Source organism: Bufo bufo, chromosome 7 (assembly GCF_905171765.1).
Source record: "Bufo bufo chromosome 7, aBufBuf1.1, whole genome shotgun sequence".
NCBI lineage: Eukaryota > Metazoa > Chordata > Amphibia > Anura > Bufonidae > Bufo > Bufo bufo.
Genome location: NC_053395.1, coordinates 178,783,735 through 178,805,213, shown reverse-complemented (window position 1 = coordinate 178,805,213; position 21,479 = coordinate 178,783,735). Strand labels below are relative to the sequence as shown.

Sequence of the window (21,479 nt, the reverse complement as noted above, 5' to 3'; positions counted from 1 at the left end):
GTTATTCAAGCAACTGTGATGGAGTGGTAGAGATAGTATTTCTATATCCGATTACTGTGTGGTGCTTGGAGTAAAAGTAGTTTAGTGCTCTCATTAAGAGAAAAAAAATAGGAGTATTGCAGGTTTGATACCTTTTAATGGCTAACCAAAATAGAAGTAATGATGTTACATAGAGTAAAAGTTACATGTTCATTAATGCAAAACCAGGAGATTTCAGCTCTGAAGAACTGTGAATGCAGCTCTGGACCATAATACAGGCTGTAAAACATGATCAAGATGTATGTGATACAATATACTGTACTATACTAGTACTGCATTTGTAAAGTTATTTACAACATCTTGTTTGTCCCTGAATGCAAGTCCCTCAAGAGATTTCAGCTCTGAAGTTCTGTGAATGCAGCTCTGGACCATAATACCGACTAAAACATGATCGAGATGTATGTGATACAATATACTGTACCATACTAGTACTGCATTTATAAAGATACTCAACATCTTTTTTTGTCCCTGAATGCAAATCCCTCAAGAGATTTCAGCTCTGAAGATCTGTGAATGCAGCTCTGGATTATAATACAGGCTGTGGAAACACTATCAAGATGTGATAAGTTCTAAAATATAATGTACTGTACTAGCACTGTATTTGCAAAGGGAAATGATTTATATAAATTAAAAAATAGGTGATCATAATAAAAGTGATCATATGCTTTACCTTAAAGGAATTTACAACCCCTTAAAAGAGAAATCTCATGTCATTCTATGATAGCATGTAGAAGTGGGGGACCCTAGTGACCAGTGGCACATGAATGTGCCTAATTAAAAAAAAACATATATATATTTTGCTCACACTGTGAGCTACTTCACTAATTTAGAGGTTATAGGCCACCTTTAAAGGGGTTGTTCATCTTCTGGGGGTTTTTTGGCAGACCCTGCACTTCCTCCTCATGGCCTGAGCTGCAGAGGGAAGCATACTTACTGGCTCCCTGCCGCTCGGTCTTGTCTCCCTTGGTCCCCCACTAAAGCTGCAGTGCTCAGGTAGCTGTCAACATCCAATCTGTCACTCCTACGGTGACCTGCTTGCGTCACATTAATTGGTCCCAATGGAGTCAAACTGGATGTCGACAGTGAGTGACCTGAGCACTGCAAAGGAGGCAGGAAAGAAAGGGAGCTAGGACCCAGTGGTGAAATCAGGTATGTATGATACTCTCTGCAGGTCTGCCAAAAGACCCCCAGAAGATAAATTACCTTTTTAAAGAAAAAATAAGTTATAGGGAGTCTGTCACCACTAACTATATGACCATATACAGCACTTACATGGCGCTGTAGCACGCCTATACATGATTCTAATGCTACCTTTGTTATTTTCTTTAGACATCCAGAAGAAGGAAAAACGACGTTTATTTCATGTGCAAATGAGCACCCGCAAGTGCCCAGGGGCGGTGTTCAGTGTGTAGGTGCCCAGGCTGCTCTGCCTTTTTAACCGTTACTCCTCCCCTAGCCTCTTCCTTTGCCCCCCCCCTCCTATTCCCTTGTATCATCGCTAGGTCCGGCCGAGATCCCGCGCCTGCGCACTGCTTCACCGGCTGGCGCACTAGCTGAATTGATGCCGTACCCAAAATGGGCATTGCACGGTTAAAAAGGCAGAGCAGCCTGGGCACCTACATACGGAACACCGCCCCTGGGCACTTGCGAGTGCTCATTTGCATATGAAATAAACGTCGTTTTTCCTGCTTCTGGATGTCTAAAGAAAATAACAAAGTTACCATTAGAATCCTGTATAGGCGTGCTACAGCGCCATGTAAGTGCTGTATATGGTCATATATCGGTGACAGACTCCCTTTAATAGAGTTTGATAAAAATAAAAAAAAGTTTCTAAAATGATTGTCAAGCAGTGCACATGCTAACACAATAACCAATACACGACTGACACACAGATATAGATGACAACCAGTGTTATCCAATCAACATCTGAAACCCATTGTAGTCGCCTTTCTGCCAGCTTGGCATCACTGATGGAAGTGATGGATGCTTTATGGACTGAGGTGCAAGCTATTAATTGGCCAGTTTCCTCCTTCGACACCTCCTGCATATTGTGTTGCTTTTCCTGGTCGACAAGCTCATAACCTGTAGAATGTCCCTTATTCTTTCTGTACCTAAAGCAGAAAGTTGTTAATTGTAGCAGGTTCATAAAGCAGGAATCAGTGAAATACAAAACTATTTACGTACATTTTAGATTTTTCTTACCCTGCAGATAAACGTGTCATGTTAATATTATCATAAAGACTTGTGCAGCAGTGGCGATGTGCGAATTCTTAGTGCATCGACCATTTCTTGTATATTTGCATGCAATACTAAGGATATTATGCATCACATAAAATCTATGTATGTAAATCTGAACAGGACTGTGCTGGATTAGGCTATGGGGAGTATACGGTGACACACTGCACTAAGCAGGTTTAGGCTGCATACTCTATTGCTGGTTTATGGCAGCGACATGGCAGTTGACTAGACCAACACCCCTGAAATCCGGTTCTCGATCTTGATTTTGAAAGGATTATTAAAAATGTTGATTATGGGAAGGAAATTTGCCCAGCTTATGTAATAATAATGTTAGAAATGGCTTTACTTAGGTTCATAGTTGACACTTCATTTAACTTAGCGATGGGGGGGGGGGGGGTACTATTTCTCCTTGTGGAGAGCACCTAGTAGGTGTACGAAGTCTTATAGGCCATGCAATGCTCTTCTGGGAAAAGAGTATAAAAATTGGCTCTCTTTTCAAAAAGGAAAGAAGACTGGACCTCATTTAACTTAGGGAATTAGGCTTGGGAATCGGGTGTCATTACAATTACTATAGGACATTAGGAATAGAACATCTATAAGTACAATCTTGAGTTGGCAGGTGCATTGGAATGGGAATATTACTAAATGTGACTTGTTTGACTAGGATAGGAGGATAGGTTTTGTATCACTAACTGAGTAAGAAGATGATTCATCTGTTTGGCCATGAAAGGTTATCATCAGCTTCTGTGTTATTGTGAAGGGTATAATGTACTATAGAGGAAGCCCATAAAGCTGCTATGGGGCCTTTGTAGAATGGGTGCCAGTCTGGGTTCATCCCATCCCCTTTGCTATTAGGTGGTAAGGACCTTCATAAAACTCTCCTTGGAAATTGGCCTAAGACTCATGAAATGTAGTAAACGGGGACCCTTCTGTCCTGGGATGGACAGTCTGATCTCTGCTATGGATTCCTTTCTCCTTTTTTTGTCTCTGATTTCTACAATGAGCTCCTGAATTAGGTAGACTTCACTAAATAAGAATATACCATAATCAGCCTATGCTTTCTTCAGGTGTGATTTGGTATAATGCAGGGATGCCCAACCTGTGGCCCTCCAGCTGTTGTAAAACTCCAACTCCAACCATGCTCGGCTGTAGGCTGATAGCTGTAGGCTTTCCAGGCATGCTGGGAGTTGTAGTTTTGCAACAGCTGGAGGGCCGCAGGTTGGGCATCCCTGGTATAATGAGTATAGTACATTTATAGATTTGACCATTCGTTGCCATGTTGAGTTTGGGCAGCTTAAATCTGCTTAGCTATCCACAACCTTACTTTATCTGGAAGTCATCTCCGGTGTCATGAAGTACTCCTGATCTATACATGGTGTATGTCCCCCTTGTTGATTTTTAAACCTTGAGTGCTGTCAAAAGAAAGTTTTTATATAAGCTGCTTGCCCATCTTGTCATAATACGCTTATAGTGCTGGTAATCTGGTCTATATAGTTAAACTGACCACTGAAAGACTAGTAATATAATTACCACAAAAGTTTATAATTAATAGAATTACCACAGAAAAAGACAGGAGAGACTAATATAAAATGCAGCATTACAGATTTACTATTAAAAATGCACAAGAATTCTGGCTCACACTAACAGGCCGAGGGCCACATTTACAAAGTGTATTCGACATTTTTTGGCTGTTCCAAAAAGGGAGCATAGCTTTGTGAAAAGAGGAATGAGCTGAGTGACTTATAGGGAATCTGTCACCACGATTCTGGACTATTATCTGCAGTAATACATGAGTATTGTAGTACTGCACAGTCCAGATCGCCATTTTTTATTTCCCATTTCCCCTGTTCCCCTACTGTCAGCACTCTAAGCTGCGCTGAAAGTCCAGACTGCTGCACTGTGCTAACAAGACGGGGAGGACCCATGTGCGCATGCACAGCAGTCCCAACAATGTATTTCAAAGTAGCATTAAACCCTAACAGGTGGAGAATGGAAGGCTGTAGAAATATAAAATAAATAGTGATATGGGCTTCTTATGTGCAGCACTACCCATGTAATACTGCAGATAATAGTCCAAGATCGTGGTGATAGATTCCCTTTAAGATTCAGGCACAAAATTCTTCCACAATGTAAGCTAGCTTATAGGTTGAATAAGCGTAAGGTCCCTTTACACAACAATTCAGCAGGTGATTTTCAGGAAGGAAGCATTCCGTCTGGTAATCTCCTGCGCATCAGTGGAGATGACGGCTGCATGTAAATTCTGATCTCCTCCATAGTATGGGGGGGAGCAATCGCTAATGCCATCGCTCGTCCTCATACAGAATCATTGTTTGCCAGCAGAAGAGTGCTGTTTAGACACCTGTCACAATCAGTGGGGGGGGGGACTCCACACTGAACACAGGAGGGAAGGGGAACAGTAACTGGGCCTGGAAACTAGGGAAGAAACAGGTCACCTCCTAGACAACCCTAATCCGGGCCCTGACCACCTATCAATATGAATAGACCTTGAAGGTAGGAATATTCATATGCAATATACCTAGGCTATGATTTCCCTATAAGGCCCTGGAATAGGTTTAGGACCAGAGACAACCCATTCCTCCCCAGATGGACGAATGGAAGTCTCTGTCTCAGGCCCAGATACAACAACAGGGAATATAAAAAATGCAAACAAACGCGACACTTAACTTCTGTAGAGATGGCCGAACAGGAACACCAGAGACGACCTCACACCAGCTCAGCCAAAGCCAAATGAAGCTATCTAACGCATAGTTAGAAGGGTGGGGTCAGACTATAAAGGGTAGAAGTGATGACTACTGGGCAACAGCTGAGAAAAAGGAAGTGGTCATTAACCCTATCAACACTAAATCAAGAGAAATCAAGGAGGCTGTTAGATTCCTTCATGCTCAGCCAATCTCATTGATTTCCTGACATCAGTCACCTGAGGGACCGTAACAACACCACCATTTTCTGCCAGCAAATGACGATTTAGGTGTCTACATGAAAGATGTGATTACCTGATAAATTTGCGTTTCGCTTGTTCATCGGGTAATTGGCGGCACCTTTACACTGCCAGATAATCGCTAATGAGCATTCCTATGAACACTTGTTAGAGATTATCTGGCTGAAAATCGGACTGCGTAAAGCGGCCTTTAGGCTAGACTGTCTGAAATTGTGTCAGATTTATCATCCAGCGTCAGCGAATGTTTTAAATCTGGTGCATCTTTAGAGTGTCTAGTCTGTTTGCATCATCTAAATGTTAGATATTTAAATTTGCCTTATTTTGTAATAATCCTGTTGTGTCAGACATTTTGGAAAGAATGAATTGGTGACAGAGAATATGTACTGTAGATTTATGCAACACTCAGCAAATTGTATTTTCAGTGCAGATCTTCATGAGTATCAGAAGTAAATGCGTCACTAAGGCTCTGTTCACACTAGTGTCATAGCTTCACTTTATAACAGAGTAAGGACAGTTGCAGTAGGTACACTCTCACATAGACTTTAACAGGGTTGCTAAGGTTTCTTTGGATGATCCAGAATTAGTTCTGCAGACAGAATGTGTCATTCTTGCCATAAAACATACTGGAAAGCCAGATGAAAACTCCACCAAACTCCATTAATGCACAGAGCCTAAAGTAGCAAGATGGGGTGAGGGGCATTAATACATAAATAAGTACTCTGCAAACTACTAGAGTTTTTCCATCATAACAATGCACACCAACTGCATACAATCTTTGGATGAAGCAATTCAGAATGAAAGTTAAGCTTGATAATATTTTTTGTATAGATGATGATGAATAATATGGACGGTTGGATGTTTTGAACTTGACTTGAAATACCCCTGGATTCCTCCAACAGTCCTATTAATGAGGTAGTTTTAAAACCTAACATGGACCTGTTTCCCTTTTCTTTTTGCCTCCTATGCTTGGATCTTGAGAATTCTTGACCATGAATAACGCCATAAAACTTGGCTGGGAGATGTTCCTGAAACAACACTGATATATAATGATATATCAGTGTACTCATTAGAGAAGCGAGTCCTTTACAAAGGTACATAATGTTAATTATAGTGAAGAGAATCTTTGGCTGTAGTTGGGAAATATTTTCTGTGTCATGCAAAAAATTCCCAAATGACACAGTGTCCTATGTGTGGACAGGAAGTCAGTTTCTGTTCATTCCTGTGAGAGCCTCGATGTCAGTCTCAAGAATGAACAGAGAAACTGACTTCCTGTCCACACATAAGACACTATGGGGCTCATTTACTAAGCTGAAATACACAGACGCAGATGGCAGCCAATGGTTAGTTGAGCGGCTATCTGCGACTTTGTCGGCTCACTCCAGTTCTAAAATTGTGGGCGTGGCGTGGGGCCGTCTCATTCACCATTTTCTATGCCTGTTTTAGGCTTAAAAAATGGTCTAAAGACAGCTTGGAACCTGTTTTACAGTTAGATCTGCCGCTGGATGCACAAAGTTATGGAGAGGCCGGCGCGTCTTCATAACTTTGGCGGATCCTCCAACAGCTATGGGGCTTTATTAAGACCAGAGTCTAAAACGCTGGTGTTAATAAATGTGCCCCTATGTCATTTGGAGAGTCAGAATGTCAGCCACATGACACAGCTGAGGATCAGAAGGGAGTGGATAACTCACAACTACAGCCAGAAAAGTATCCTCACTAGAATTCACATCATGGACCTTTGTAATGGGCCAGAAAATAAAATTTTCTTTTTAAAAGGTATTTTGCACATGCTGATTATGAAAGTTCCATTCCTAGGAATATATATTCGTTCCAGATCATTGTCCCAGGAAAAGGCCCTGCGGTCAGGCAACAAACAGTGTTGCAGGTTATATCTATACACATATATGTTATCACAGATGTAGACAAACACTGACACTCTCCCTCTTCCATCCTCTCCCACAGTTGAAGATCCTTGAGATAAGCACTTGTGTGAAGAACTACATTTATTTAAGTAGTTTGATGGTATTTTACAAATATTGTCCCACTCTAGGCCAATGGACTAATGATATTGTCCCGGTTTACTTTGCCCCATATTGGCTGAACAAAGTGATCTACTTCATTATTTCTCCCAGTAACAGAATAGAAACCTGAGGTTAATGGGTCCATCAGAGCCTCTTAAGACCTGTTACAAATTGGTCCAAATGGAGCTGTCATATCCATCATGGATCCTGTAAAAGTGGAATTCATGACACCAGTGTGAACACAGTCTAAAGTATAGTTTTTCAGACGTTTTTATTAAGAGTAGATTGTCATCAACTTTGATTCTTCTAGTTCTCGAGTTGTGAAGAAGGCATGGATAATCAAAAGAATTATCAAGGCAGAGCATACTTTAGGACATGAGCATAGAGGACAATGATGGAAATGTCCTTTCTAAGTAATTATAATGAGACAAGTTTGCGTGGGTAACAAGTTATAGCATTCTTAACTGTTTGCAGTGAAACATTTCAAAATTTTAGGTATTTACACTTTTGCTAAAACATATGAATGTAGCAACTAACACAAATATATCAATTGCGCAGTATAGTAATATGGTAGCCATAGTATTTTTGTGCCCAGGCTATATTTCCATGTACTTCTAATTTCATAGAGAATCTCTGAGAAAAAAATCAAGCATGCACCATTTTACATGATATCCTCCCCTAGATCAATCATAGCATAACAGTCTCTTGGTAAATGGCCTTCACCTTTGCATAAGTCACTTTACACATACATTGGATCACTTGATCCACGTTCCCCATTTAGGCTATTTTCACACTCACGTTTTGGCTTTCCGTTTGTGAGATCCATTCAGGGCTCTCACAAGCGGTCCAAAACAGATCAGTTTTGCCCTGATGCATTCTGAATAGAAAAGGATCCACTCAGAATGCATCAGTTTGCCTCCGATCAGTCTCCATTCTGCTCTGGAGGCGGACACCAAAACGCTGCCTGCAGCGTTTTGGTGTCCGCTTGAAGAAACTGAGCCAAACAGATCCATCCTGGCACACAATGTAAGTCAATAGGGATGAATCCGTTTTCTCTGACACAATCTGGCACAATAGAAAACGGATCCGTCTCCCATTGACTTTCAGTGGAGTTCATGACGGATGCATGCGGTTGTATTATTGTAACGCATGCGTTTTTGCAGATTCATGACGAATCCGCCCAAAACGCGAGTGTGAAAGTAGCCTTAGATGATTGCACTCTCAATCTGGCCATAGATTTAAAGATTACCAAAATGTAAAAATCTCTCTCTATTGGTTGGGACCTATCATCCACCAAATTTTCTCACTTGTCAGTGATAAGGTCATTTTACATTTACCAATTTAGCAGGCAATTATTGGGAATGAACACATTTTTCCTTGTAACTGCCTGATCATCTGGCAGCTGTATTTACAAGAAGCAATAATCTACACCTATTTTTCAGATCTGTGATCTACAGTTGCAAGAAAAAGTATGTGAACCCTTCGGAATGATATGGATTTCTGCACAAATTGGTCATGAAATGCGATCTGATCTTCATCTAAATCACAACAATAGACAATCACAGTCTGCTTAAACTAATAACACACAAATAATTAAATGTTACCATGTTTTTATTGAACACACCATGTAAACATTCACAGTGCAGGTGGAAAATGTGAACCCCTAGACTAATGACATCTCCAAGAGCCAACTGGAGTCCAATCAATGAGATGAGATTGGAGGTGTTTGTTACAGCTGCCCTGCGCTATAAAAAACACGCACCAGTTCGGGGTTTGCTTTTCACAAGAAGCATTGCCTGATGTGAATGATGCCTCGCACAAAAGAGCTCTCAGAAGACCTACGTTTAAGAATTGTTGACTTGCATGAAGCTGGAAAGGGTTAAAAAAAATATCTCCAAAAGCCTTACTGTTCATCAGTCCACGGTAAGACAAATTGTCTATAAATGGAGAAAGTTCAGCACTGCTGCTTCTCTCCCTAGGAGTGGTCGTCCTGTAAAGATGACTGCAAGAGCACAGCGCAGACTGCTCAATGAGGTGAAGAAGAATCCTAGAGTGTCAGCTAAAGACTTTCAAAAGTCTCTGGCATATGCTAACATCCCTGTTAGTGAATCTACTATACGTAAAACACTAAACAAGAATGGATTTCATGGGAGGATACCCCAGAGAAAGCGACTGCTGTCCAAAAAAAACATTGCTGCACGCTTACAGTTTGCACAAGAGCACCTGGATGTTCCACAGCAGTACTGGCAAAATATTCTGTGGACAGATTAAACCAAGGTTGAGTTGTTTGGAAGAAACACACAACACTATGTGTGGAGAAAAAGAGGCACAGCACACCAACATCAAAACCTTATCCCAACTGTGAAGTATGGTGGTGGGGGCATCATGGTGTGGAGCTGCTTTGCTGCATCAGGGCCAGGACGGATTGCTATCATCGAAGGAAAAATGAATTCCCAAGTTTATCAAGACATTTTGCAGGAGAACTTAAGGCCATCTGTCCACCAGCTGAAGCTCAACAGAAGATGGGTGTTGCAACAGGACAACGACCCAAAGCATAGAAGTAAATCAACAACAGAATGGCTTAAACAGAAGAAAGTACGCCTTCTGAAGTGGCCCAGTCAGAGTTATGACCTCAACCCGATTGAGATGCTGTGGCATGACCTCAAGAAAGTGATTCACACCATACATCCCAAGAATATTTCTGAACTGAAACAGTTTTGTAAAGAGGAATGGTGAAAAATTACTCCTGACCGTTGTGCACGTCTGATCTGCAACTACAGGAAACGTTTGGTTGAAGTTATTGCTGCCAAAGAAGGTTCAACCAGTTATTAAATCCAAGTGTTCGCATACTTTTTCCACCTGCACTGTGAATGTTTACATGGTGTGTTCAATAAAAACATGGTAACATTTAATTCTTAGTGTGTTATTAGTTTAAGCAGACTGTGATTGTCTATTGTTGTTAAGATCAGATCACATTTTATGACCAATTTGTGCAGAAATCCATATCATTCCAAAGGGTTCACATACTTTTTCTTGCAACTGTATGTTTATACAAGCTAGGAACATCTGATGAACAAGCATTTGTTTATCGGGTGAATGAAGGCACTTTTTTTTACACAGGTCAATTATCGGGAATGAGCATTTCTGCGAATGTAGTGTGAAACTGCCATCATGAGGAAATACTCTTCACACCTATCTTATTGTAAAAAAAAAAACACCTATATTATGACAAGTTTACTGCTTACGTTTGCTGAAAACCCATTTATTACAGATATATTTATTAACACATTTTGTTAAAAATCTACGTATTACATTCCAAGTAGTTTCTAGTTTTGGTAGTGGTGGCTTTTACAAATATTGCTTTAGTGCCATCCTTACATAGTTACAAGAACGTTAGTTTCCATAAAAGAGGGTAATTCATGGACTGAACATCTCACAGGTTACAAGCAACCTGATGGACAAAACCCAAAGTACATTTTGATGTATTGCACAAAGCACACAAAAACAAAAGCTCAAGTTTACTAGTGAAATGGTTTGGTATCCTGCCAAAAGCATGTATTCTGTAGAGATATCCCTGGGCACAAACACACAATATGGGCAGTTTTTAAGTTAAATGGCACTGTGGAATGTAGTGTTAGAAGAGGAACAATAGATGAGGAACCGGGCTATGACCAACCTGAGTTAATGTTTAAATACTCTGTATGTATGATATATAAATGGGGACCATGCTTTAGTACTGGTACAGTGGTCTTCAAATTGGTCTTCAGGGAGCTTCATATAAATCAAGAGCCCAAAGTAGTTTCAGCCTCTTAGATATGTTATTATTTATTCTTTGTATGTACTTTGCATTTCACCTTCTAAGCCCCTTGTTCCATATTTTAATTAGAGGCAACTGGAGGAGGACAGAACATGGCAGCTACTGATGACCACCACAAATAAACAGCTTCTGGGGCAGTATATTGTGCTTCACTATGGTATTTGGTTTTGCTGGGACAGTATTTTGTGGTGCACTATGGTATTATTGACCCTGCCTACTTGTGTTAGCCACATATGCTTGTATTGTCACTGCCTACTTCTGTTGCCCGCCTTCTGTCAATTTGGACCTGCCCACAATATGGGGACACGTTTAGGCTTTTTTTCCAGGGCCACATTAAGTTCCTAGTCCACCCCTGTTTGTCACACATTTTGACAAGGATTTGCCCCAGCAATCACCCTTTGCATTTCCATTTTCATTTTGTAGATGAAATTTTAAAAAGCTCATCTACTTAGGTGGTATACTGTATTATTTTGTATTATGGAGGTTTCCACATGAAAATATATGCGTAATAAGCACCATAATGTGATGCCTTACGTATATGAAATTTAAACAATTTTATCTAAATGGCTTAAGTTCCCTGAGGAACGGTTTTAAAACCACCAAAGATGGACATTTAGGTCAAACACAATCTGCTGATCCTAGTGCACACAAAGTAAGAAGATAAGAATACAAAAATAAGTTAGTCTATATTTTATCTTCATTATAGGCTACCCACCATGTTAGAGTAGGCTCCGGATATCCAGTAACTTCTACTTCCAAAGTAACTGGAGAACCTTCCTTAACTGTTACATTATTCAGCTGCTTGGAGAAGGCAGGACTTTGACCTGCTAGACTAACACTGTTGTGTTTTTCTGAAACACTTCTAATCGCCTCTTGGGTAATCATATGCCTCTGGCAGCTTGTGGCAGGGTCTAACTGAAGCACGAGACCAGAGAATTCATCTGGGGTAGCATGCGCCCTATCTATAGTTCTAGCAGTGTTATCTGAGGCATGCAATTGTTCAGTTTTTTCCGTGTTTTCGTAAACAGAACATCTCTGCAAATGAGTTTCATGCATCTCGTTCAACATGTGGTGAATGGGTTTTGTTCTGGCAGGGGAAGTGCTTAGAGAATAGCGGGTTTCATTGACTATTGTCGAATGGTGGGAGAAAGGAGACTCTACTTTACATCCAACAGTGGGTGAATAGAATCTCTCTGTGTAACTAGAAGTCTTTTCCTTTTTTGGCAGATCAGTGTAAGCGGCAGGTGTTAAGAAATCAAAACTGTCCGTTGCCCTTTTGCCACTTGTGTTTATGTGCATTTGCATGCTGTAGGAGCTGACATGCATGCTGTGTGAGCTGTAGCAAGGTTGTTCATCCTGCTCTGTCTCTGACTGGGGGAGGTTGGATTCAGGAGTCTCAGCAAGCGGAGGCAAGGAGATGTCATCAGGGGATATGCATTCATATTCATCCCCCGATACAGCTTCTTCTGCTAGCATTTCAGGCTGAAAGTCTGTATCTGCTTGCATACTACCGTCTTTGGAAGTTACTGGCAGATCAACCGTTTCTCCAGTTTCACCGCTTCTGGAAATTACAGGCACTTTCTGAGGCTCCTTCAAGGAAAGAAAATATTCACAGTTAACAAAAAATACAACCAATTATTTAATATTTTTGGATTTTACATTTTTTACGTAAGCATATTATTTTGCTAATTGAATGAACAAAAGCAATCCAATTTTTTTTATATATTAAATAGTACAGACTATCATGTATACATTCATGGGATGCTCAGAAAACAACATTGGCTCCTCATATATACAGTACCTGCAATTTCTCTTCTAGTTCCTTTAAATAGGTACATAAATCATTCACAGAGATGAGGGCTTCCTTGTGTTTTAGCAAAGTCTTCTCAACATATTTCATTCCATCGTCTGCTCCTAAAACCAAAACATTTAGGTGTGAGCATTGTCACTTACAAAAAAATATAAAAGACTTGAAGTTCTTCAAACTGTTTCTTGAGGGACTTTACTCTACCTGACCATCGGGCACATTATCATTAACAAGCATTAGTAGGAACAATTGTTAGTGATAATCTCAAAACAACTGATTGTTGGGGATCCCAGGTGTTGGACCCCCATAATCAGATACTGATGAGCTATCCAGAGGATAGGTCATCAGATAAATAATCTTGGAAAACCCCTTTAAGCTTTTCTTTATAATAAACTCACTGCTAATTGGTCTCTCCCATTTCAATCCACCCTGAATGCAGCAGCCAGGCTTATCTATCTATCTAACCTCTACCCCGATGACTCCACCCTGTGCCCATCATTGCACTGGTTGCCTATACAGTATAAGTACAGTGGCCTCACACCCCCTAATCTAACTCTTCTCCATTCACCCCCACTCCCCTGAACCTTCAGAGCCTGATCCTCATCCAACTGTATCCACCGCACTCAGAAGCACTACACATATCAGCTGGTGACTGGCTTATGCAGCTTTATATCTACTTAATATGGCTGGACCATTGTACAAAACAACCTTTTTACCTTTTGTGTCTCCCCTATCTCCTCATGGATTGTAAGCTCTTATGAGCACGGCCTTAATTCCTCTAGCTTTAATTGTTGTCTTGTTTGTTGCTATGTAATGTGGAAGCTTAAACCAAATTGTGTGCCTAAATATAAAGTTAAGCTCATTTTTTTCTACTTTGCAGTAGTATGCCCAATCAAGTAACTTATATGCAATTTAAGCTTGACTTAAAGGGAACCTGTAATCAACTTTATGCTGACCGTACTGAGGGCAGTATAAAGTAGTGACAGAAATGCTGATTTCAGCAGTGTGTCACACATCAGCTAAAAGTAAGTGGTTGCCGAGAACCAGCATCATAATCGTTGCAGACTAGGCCTGGAAAAGAGTCAAATCTACTTGAGAAGAGTCATGGTTATTCATGAATTCCTGGTCTTCCTGCCCACCTGCTGATGACTGACAGTCTTCTACTTAGTTGTCTCCCTTTCTCTCTAGGAGAAATCTGCAATCATCAGCAGATGGGCAGGAGAGCAGGAATTCATGAATAACCATGACTCTTCTCAGGTAGATTTGACTCTTTTCAAGGCCTGGGCTGCAATGATTATGATGCTGGTTCTCGGCAACCACTTTTTCAGCTGATGTGTGACACACCGCTGAAATCAGCATTTCTGTCACTACTTTATTCTGCCCTCAGTACGGTCAGCATAAAATTGATGACAGGTTCCCTTTAAAGGTTTTTTTTGGGAATTCATGATGACCTATCCTCAGGATAGGTCATTAATATCTGATTGTTGGTGATGTGACTGTCGGAACCCATGACCCCTGACAATAAGCTATTTGAAGGTTCTGTGGCACTCAAGCAAGCTCTGCTGCTTCTTCAAAGTGTATCAAGCACAGTGCCAGGCATTGTAGAGGGGCTGCACTTGATAGTGCAGCTCTATCCCATTCACTTGAATGCGACTGAGATGCACAAAGGATATGTGACCAATGGATGTGATGCCAAAGGCCAGGAAAGAGGGGAATTCTGTGGCATCTTCCAACAGCTGATCAATGGGGGTGCAAGGTCTCAGACCCTCACTGATATGATATTGATGACTTACTATGAGGGCTGGTCATCAATATTTAAATCTCAGAACTTTTTAAACTTTACCTAAGGGCTGCCATGGACATTCAGCCTGTATGCTGGAAGAGGAATTTCAGCAGATTTGATGAGAATTTAGGTGTGGAACCCATGTCTAACTTAGTAATATGGTTATGTGCATGAAGCTTTAATCAAATTTCCAAAAGCAAACATTAGACCAAAATATTCTTGCCTCTGATACACCCAAACCAAGACCTAGTCTATCAAAATGATCCTACATCAAATAATGGGGCTAATCCTACAACCCTGGGAACAGCGTATGATATGAATCAACGAACAGAGTTTAACGTAGCCCATACCTAAGTGTATTGAGAACTTTGGTAAAATAACCATGAACCATAGGATCCCTCTCTGTTGATCTGCTCAAACCAAGACCTACTGTCATCAAGCCACTCTCACTTCAAACAGTATGTGTAATGCGGAGTAATGGTGTTCTACAGCACTGGGAACAACAAACAATAGGTAAAGTCCTCACCATAAAGGTGCTTTGCAATATTAGTCATTTGCTGGATTCTTTCTTCTTGTTGTGGGACAGTGGGTTCCACAAACTTGTTAAACTGCTTCAGGAGAACCTCTATGGATTCCTTTGTTTTACATTCTGCAGAATAACGTCCCACTCTGACCACTGTGGCACAAGCTTCTTCACACCAAAAGTGACTCTTGACAAAAAACAAAGAGAAAACAATGTAAACTGCTAAAAAATTATTGATCCTAAAGAAGATAGGAACTATCTAAAAAACATTAAGATCCAGTTGAATAAAAACAGCATTGTTGGGGTGAAGGGGGGGGTTACACAGTTAAAGTAGATGCCTTAGGACTAGTGTTGATCAAGCACCAAAGTGCTCGTGTGCTTGTGTGCTCTGGCCGAACACATCGGTATGCTCGAGTGCTCTACCGAGCACCCGAGCATAATGGTAGTCAATGGCAGAACCCCAGGCACCCCCTGCTCGGAAGAGAAGAGGGTGTCTAGTTCCCAAAAAAAGGTTAGAAATTGATGGAAAACCCATCAAAATGGTTTGGAAACAGCATTAAGAGGATGGCTGGATGCGTCTTGGACTCCTATTATCTATGACATACAACAGACAACCACACAAAGGCTATATGCCAAAAGCCAGGTATGTGGAAGCCAACAATCTATCCATGATAATAGATAATAGAAGTCCAAGATGCATCCAGCCCTCCTCTTAATGCTGTTTCCAAACCATTTTGATGGGGTTTCCATCAATTTCTAACCTTTTTTTGTGAACCAGACACCCTCACTTCTTCAGAGCAGGGGGTGCCTGGTTTGATGCTCGGGTCTCCCATTGACTTTCATTGTATTAAATTGTACTCGAGCACCCACAGTATTCGGCCGAGCACTGAAATGTGCCGAGCATAGCGATGCTCGAGCCGAACAGTAGTTCGGCCGAGCATGCTCGCTCAACACTACTTAGAACTGAATGTAAATGACATGAGCAGGTGGCATCCTAACTAATACTTGGCCACAATTTCCATTCTGTTGCTGACTCCTTCATCGTTAAAAGGGCTCAATTCTCTTTACAACTCTGTGCCTCTCTACCACTTTGATTGACAGAGCCAGGCAGTGAAAACATCATCATACCTGCAGAGAAAGCAGACCCTCTAGGTGTAATGGCAAAGCCTCTGTTGCTCCTAGAGGTTCATTTGCGTATATTACAACTTCATTTTTCTTAGCAAAGCAGGTACATGGGACCAACACAAATGCCCTTTAAATAATAAATGGATCCAAGCATCAGGCTCATAGCTATACAAATTTACTGTATGTTACCCAAGGTAATAGATAGTATTGAAGATAGGTTTACAGCAGTAATGTAGCAGTTGTGATAGTCCCCAGACCAAGTCGAAGTTCCTTCACTTGAGTTTGTCGAGACTCATTTTCTACTGAACATAACTTAGAGAACCCGGTCTTTGTACCTGGCCTCATTTTAAAATGTTCTGCTGCTACATATACTAATACTCTGGTTTGGACTAGCTAACAGAGGAGCAGGTGAATTCCCTGGTGGGCACAGCCAGGGTGGGCCCCTAGTCCCTCATCCCCTGCACAAGTGACACATGGCACAGCACACTGACTATACTACATATACATAGGCAACACACAGCACCTCAACCAGCCTATGCCTCCATATGAAAAACTGGGAAGCCTTTTTAATACACTATCCAGTTTATCACTAAGAGGGCCCCCTAGTCTAAGGCAGGGGCCAGTCAACAGGACACTGACGGGGTCTCCAGGACAGAACAGTCTGAGGGTCATTAGGCAGTGGGCAACTACTGCTAATACTATTCTTATCAACTGATGAAGCAGTACAAATAAATTGATGTGTGATTTGGCATATTTCCAACATCACACTATTCCATTACCTCCATTAGGATGAAACAAAGCAGAAGTAATTACCTCCTCCATTAAATGTTGTAGGTCTTCAGCCATTTCAAGGTACACTTTATAATCTTTCACCACGCCACTAAATTCATTCATATGCATCTGCAGATCACTAATTGACTGCTGAACAATATCTTCTTTGTTCATTTGCTGAGAAACATTACTTGTTGACATCTTCCTTTCTAAATTATCAATTTTCTTCTTTAAAGCCTTCAAACATAAATGGAGTAAATGAAAATATAATCCATGTATAAATAAAGCATTGCACCAGTTATGGAAATTACTATCATCCAAATAGATATGTTTTCATGCAAGACGACATACTTTTGGTGCATCTCCAAAGCACCTACGTTATGAGAGGCGTAGACCTCTAAATAAATTTGGCTCTTGGTGCCACCGGCTGTGCAACCCGCTTTAAACTACGCCAGCAACCTTGCTAGCGTATCTTAAGACCTCCGCTCCGTAAACTGGCGTGGAAAATGATGAATGAGACTGACCCGGCCTCGGAAAGTGGTGTCAGCGGGGTAAAGTCGCAGATTGTGCCGCAAAACCCCTTTGTGACAAAATCAGCAACAAAAATACGCCAAAAAGTGGCGTAAAAACAATAATAAATGACTCCCATATTTTTTCTCTCTTGTCTTTCTCTTTTTTATATATGCTTTCAATCTTCCCCCTTTATACACTTTCAAATGCAGAGAGCATTAGTAATATACAATACACCCTGCTGATCACACAGTAAAATATACTTTTTTGTACAATAATTAACTTTAGAAAATTTGCTATAGAAAAAAGGCATAATTGCACAATGTCTGCAGCCAAAATATTTGCTGCTGGTGATGCTGGAAAATAAGTTTATTGTAAATGTATAAATTGTAGAAGCTTCGCAACTTGTTTTTAGAAAAAAAAATGGCACAATTGCGCAATGTCTGCAGCCAAAATATTGCTACCGATGTTGCTGGAAAATACACCTATTGTACCGTTATTAACTATAGAACATTTGCAACAGGTTTTGAGAAAAAAAGTGGAACTGTACAGTGTTCAGTGTAACTTTGATACTTAAAATATCATCAAGTTTTTTATTTATTTTTTTACATTAATTCAGCTGCTAGCTGGTTCATGCACATAAAAAAAAGAGTACGGTCTCTTTAAAAGCTGATGAGCAGCGTAGCAACTGTGAGCAACTGTGATAGACAAGTCCTATCATATCAGTGACTAAGCTCAGAAGGGTGTCTCTACTTGGGACCTTACATAATGACTAATAGGCAAGTCAATAAAATTCCTCCTGATTGGATGTGACGCTAATTGCAATGCATTATAGGAAAGCCTGACAGCCAGGGCGCCTCCCAGGGTCATTTGATCTAGTATTTTGTCCTGCTCTAGTATTTAGTCCTGCACCAAATTTATCATCTAGAATGAGCCACTGTGATAAATCTTGTGGATGTCTAAACTGCCTGTCTAAAGGTCCTTTTACACAGCTCGATAGTCAATTATTGGGAATGAAGGTTCGTAGAAACTCTCGTTTACAATAATTGGGATGTGTAAAGAATGTCGACAATCACCCAATGGACAAACATGTCTATTGGGCAGCACATGTAAACAGTGATCTTCTGCCCAGAGACAATGATTCTCTGTGGGGACAAGAGATCGCTGTAGCAACTGCTAGTCCCTATAGAGAGGAGATGGTTGCTTCAAGTAAATGCGGCTCTCACCTCCTCTGATGCGGAGGCCATTAGGAACTTGTTCACTCCATCTACAGGACTAGTAAATATAACAATTTTATTTAGCCAGTGCTAAAAATTCCCTAATGTACCATGAATGTAACCCAAATCTGAAACTTCAGAACTAAGAGGATTAAAGGGGTTGTCTCACTTTAGTAAATGGCATTCATCATGTGGACAAAGTTAATCCAAGGCATTTACTAATGTATTATTGTCCATATTGTTTCCTTTGCTGGCTTGATTCATTTTTCCATCACATTATACACTGCTGACTTTGTGTGAGATAGGCATAAAACTATTGCTCTTAAAGGGTTGTCTCACTTCAGCAAATAGCATTTATGATGTAGAGAAAGTTAATACAAGGCACTTACTAATGTATTGTGATTGTCCTTATTGTCTTCTCTGCTGGCTTGATTCATTTTTCCATCACATTATACACTGCTCGTATCCAGAGGTTATGACCATTCTGCAATCCATCAGTGGTGGTCGTGCTTGCACACTATAGGGAACGGTGTCGGGCTCACTGGTTCCTGGGACCACAGAAGTATGCATAGGCTGGCACATTTTCCTATACAGTGATCCCTCAAGATACAATGGCCTCAGGATACAATATTTTCAATATACAATGGTCTTTTCTGACCCATCGTAAGTTGAAACCAGACTCAACATACAATGTTTCAGACTCAGAATCGATCAAGGCCCCTTCTCTGGTAAAATAGCTGGATTAGTTGACAGTTTTATCCGTCTTAGTTATCTGCTTATTTTTCATAAATCTTAATTTTCTCTTATCTTGGATGAAATTTTAGGGCTTTGGAACCGATTACTCAACTTACAATGGTTTCAACATACAATGGTTGACCTGGAACTAATTATTATTGTAACTTGAGGGACCACTGTAGTGTGCAAGCACGACCATTGCCTTGTATTAACTTTCTCTACACGATAAATGCCAATTACTGAAATGTTAAAACCACTTCAAGAGGAGTAGTTTTATGCCTATCTCACAGAAAGTCGGATTTGCTATATAATTGTAGCAGATTATTTATTTGTAATGTTATAGTCATAGCTATTTTTGCAATTTTTTATAACTTCTCTATACACATGCCCACTTATTTTCTCCATATATTATATGAAACAAGATAACTAAATATCTACAAGCAGCACAATAATATGTATACTGGCAGCTGAAAGTACCTGAATTTTCTCTGCATACATTTCAACTTGCTGTATCTGGTTCTTAATTACTTTCAGATTCCGTCCTTTATCGGCTTTTTTTGTATAGTTGAATTTCAAGTTATTAAATTTTTTCTTCAGATCCTTAAATGACTCTTTCAGCTAAAAGGATAAACATTTTCCTGTTAAGCTAAGATACAGTAAGGTAAAATGATTTTTTTTGGTCCTCCTCATAAGATCTTAAAATATTTTCAATACAAACATCAAACACATTGATTAAACTTGGCACATGCAGTAAATAGAAATAAATGTTTCTTTCCATTCAAACCAGTGTCTAAGAATCCATTCTCATCCTCATGGGGCATTGTGGATGCATTTGAATTTCTTTGGCTTCTTTTTAAAGTCGTTTTATAAAAAAAAAGGCAATTTTCCATAGCATCAATGTATTGTATTCTGCAGTGCCGCACCTAGATTGTCATCGCTCATGGTCTCCATTGGATCTCACAGTCTAAATTCCAAATGAACCTATAAGTATAGTTTTGATGTGTGGGCGGAAATCGGAGTACCGGGAAGAAAAACGATGCAGAAAACCTTAATATCCATTTAAAGGAGTAATCCCATTTGAGATATTGATGGTATATTACTAGGATATGCCATTAATGTCAGATAGGTGCTGGTCCCATGTCTGGAACAGCTTTTGTCTCTGGAACGGGACCCCTGAAGAGGACAGAGAGCAGCTGCGAATGCACGACCCTCCTCTGTTCACCACCATGGGAGTCCTGAAAATAGCGCTGGATCGGCTATTTCTCGCAATCCCATAGCAGTGAATAGAGAGATGGCCGCGCTTGTCCTGATCTCCCAGTGGTCAGACCTGTAACTATCTGATGTTGATGGTGTACACTAGTGATATGCCATCATTGCCAGATGGGCCAACACCCTTAAGATTCCCTACTTTTCATGGCCCACCCAATGCTGGATGGGCTTCCTGTACTTGTTGCTATGTCAATGGCAAAATTAGATTTTTTTAAAAATTAACTGGACATGTTTATAATTTTTAATTGAACAATAATTTACCTTGAAGGCACATTCAGTATACTGATACTCATATTGTCTCTGGGGTTCTCATCAATTCGAAATAATTTAGTCATTTATTTATTTTACTCACTTATATAATTTTCTACATTGATCAAAAATTATTTGGTAAACATGTTTACATCTATGATCTATGACGTGTTTACATGTAAGTATAGAAGATAATGTATGGATAATGAGGACTAGTCATCCAGGACCCCTATACAGCAGAACGGCCATGAAAGAAATGATCCCTTTGGTCACTAACGAATACTCCCAGTCAGAACATAAAAGTAGCTGGTGAAAAGTTTTAAGGTGATATACTCGGCATGGAGCCACTTAAAAAAGATCAGGGGAGATGGATTTGTTTGTACACATGCTATAGGGCAGAAATGGGAGCAGGAGGAAAA

The 21,479-nt window shown here is 40.3% G+C and overlaps 1 protein-coding gene across 2 annotated transcripts in view; it reads right to left on the bottom strand.

Annotated features, from left to right (window-relative positions):
• Nucleotides 1–1,551: 1,551 nt before the first annotated feature.
• Nucleotides 1,552–21,479, bottom strand: part of CCDC141 (coiled-coil domain containing 141) — a 177,989-nt gene continuing 158,061 nt past the window's right edge. For both annotated transcript variants that reach the window (XM_040441010.1, XM_040441011.1), the window contains exons 18-24: nt 20,020–20,160; nt 17,123–17,317; nt 15,188–15,371; nt 12,873–12,985; nt 11,787–12,661; nt 3,602–3,689; nt 1,552–2,150 (exon numbers count right to left, since the gene is read on the bottom strand). In XM_040441010.1, coding sequence (XP_040296944.1) covers nt 3,644–3,689; nt 11,787–12,661; nt 12,873–12,985; nt 15,188–15,371; nt 17,123–17,317; nt 20,020–20,160 — 1,554 coding nt within the window. In that variant the 3' untranslated portion in view covers nt 1,552–2,150; nt 3,602–3,643. The remainder of the gene's footprint in view (nt 2,151–3,601; nt 3,690–11,786; nt 12,662–12,872; nt 12,986–15,187; nt 15,372–17,122; nt 17,318–20,019; nt 20,161–21,479) is intronic.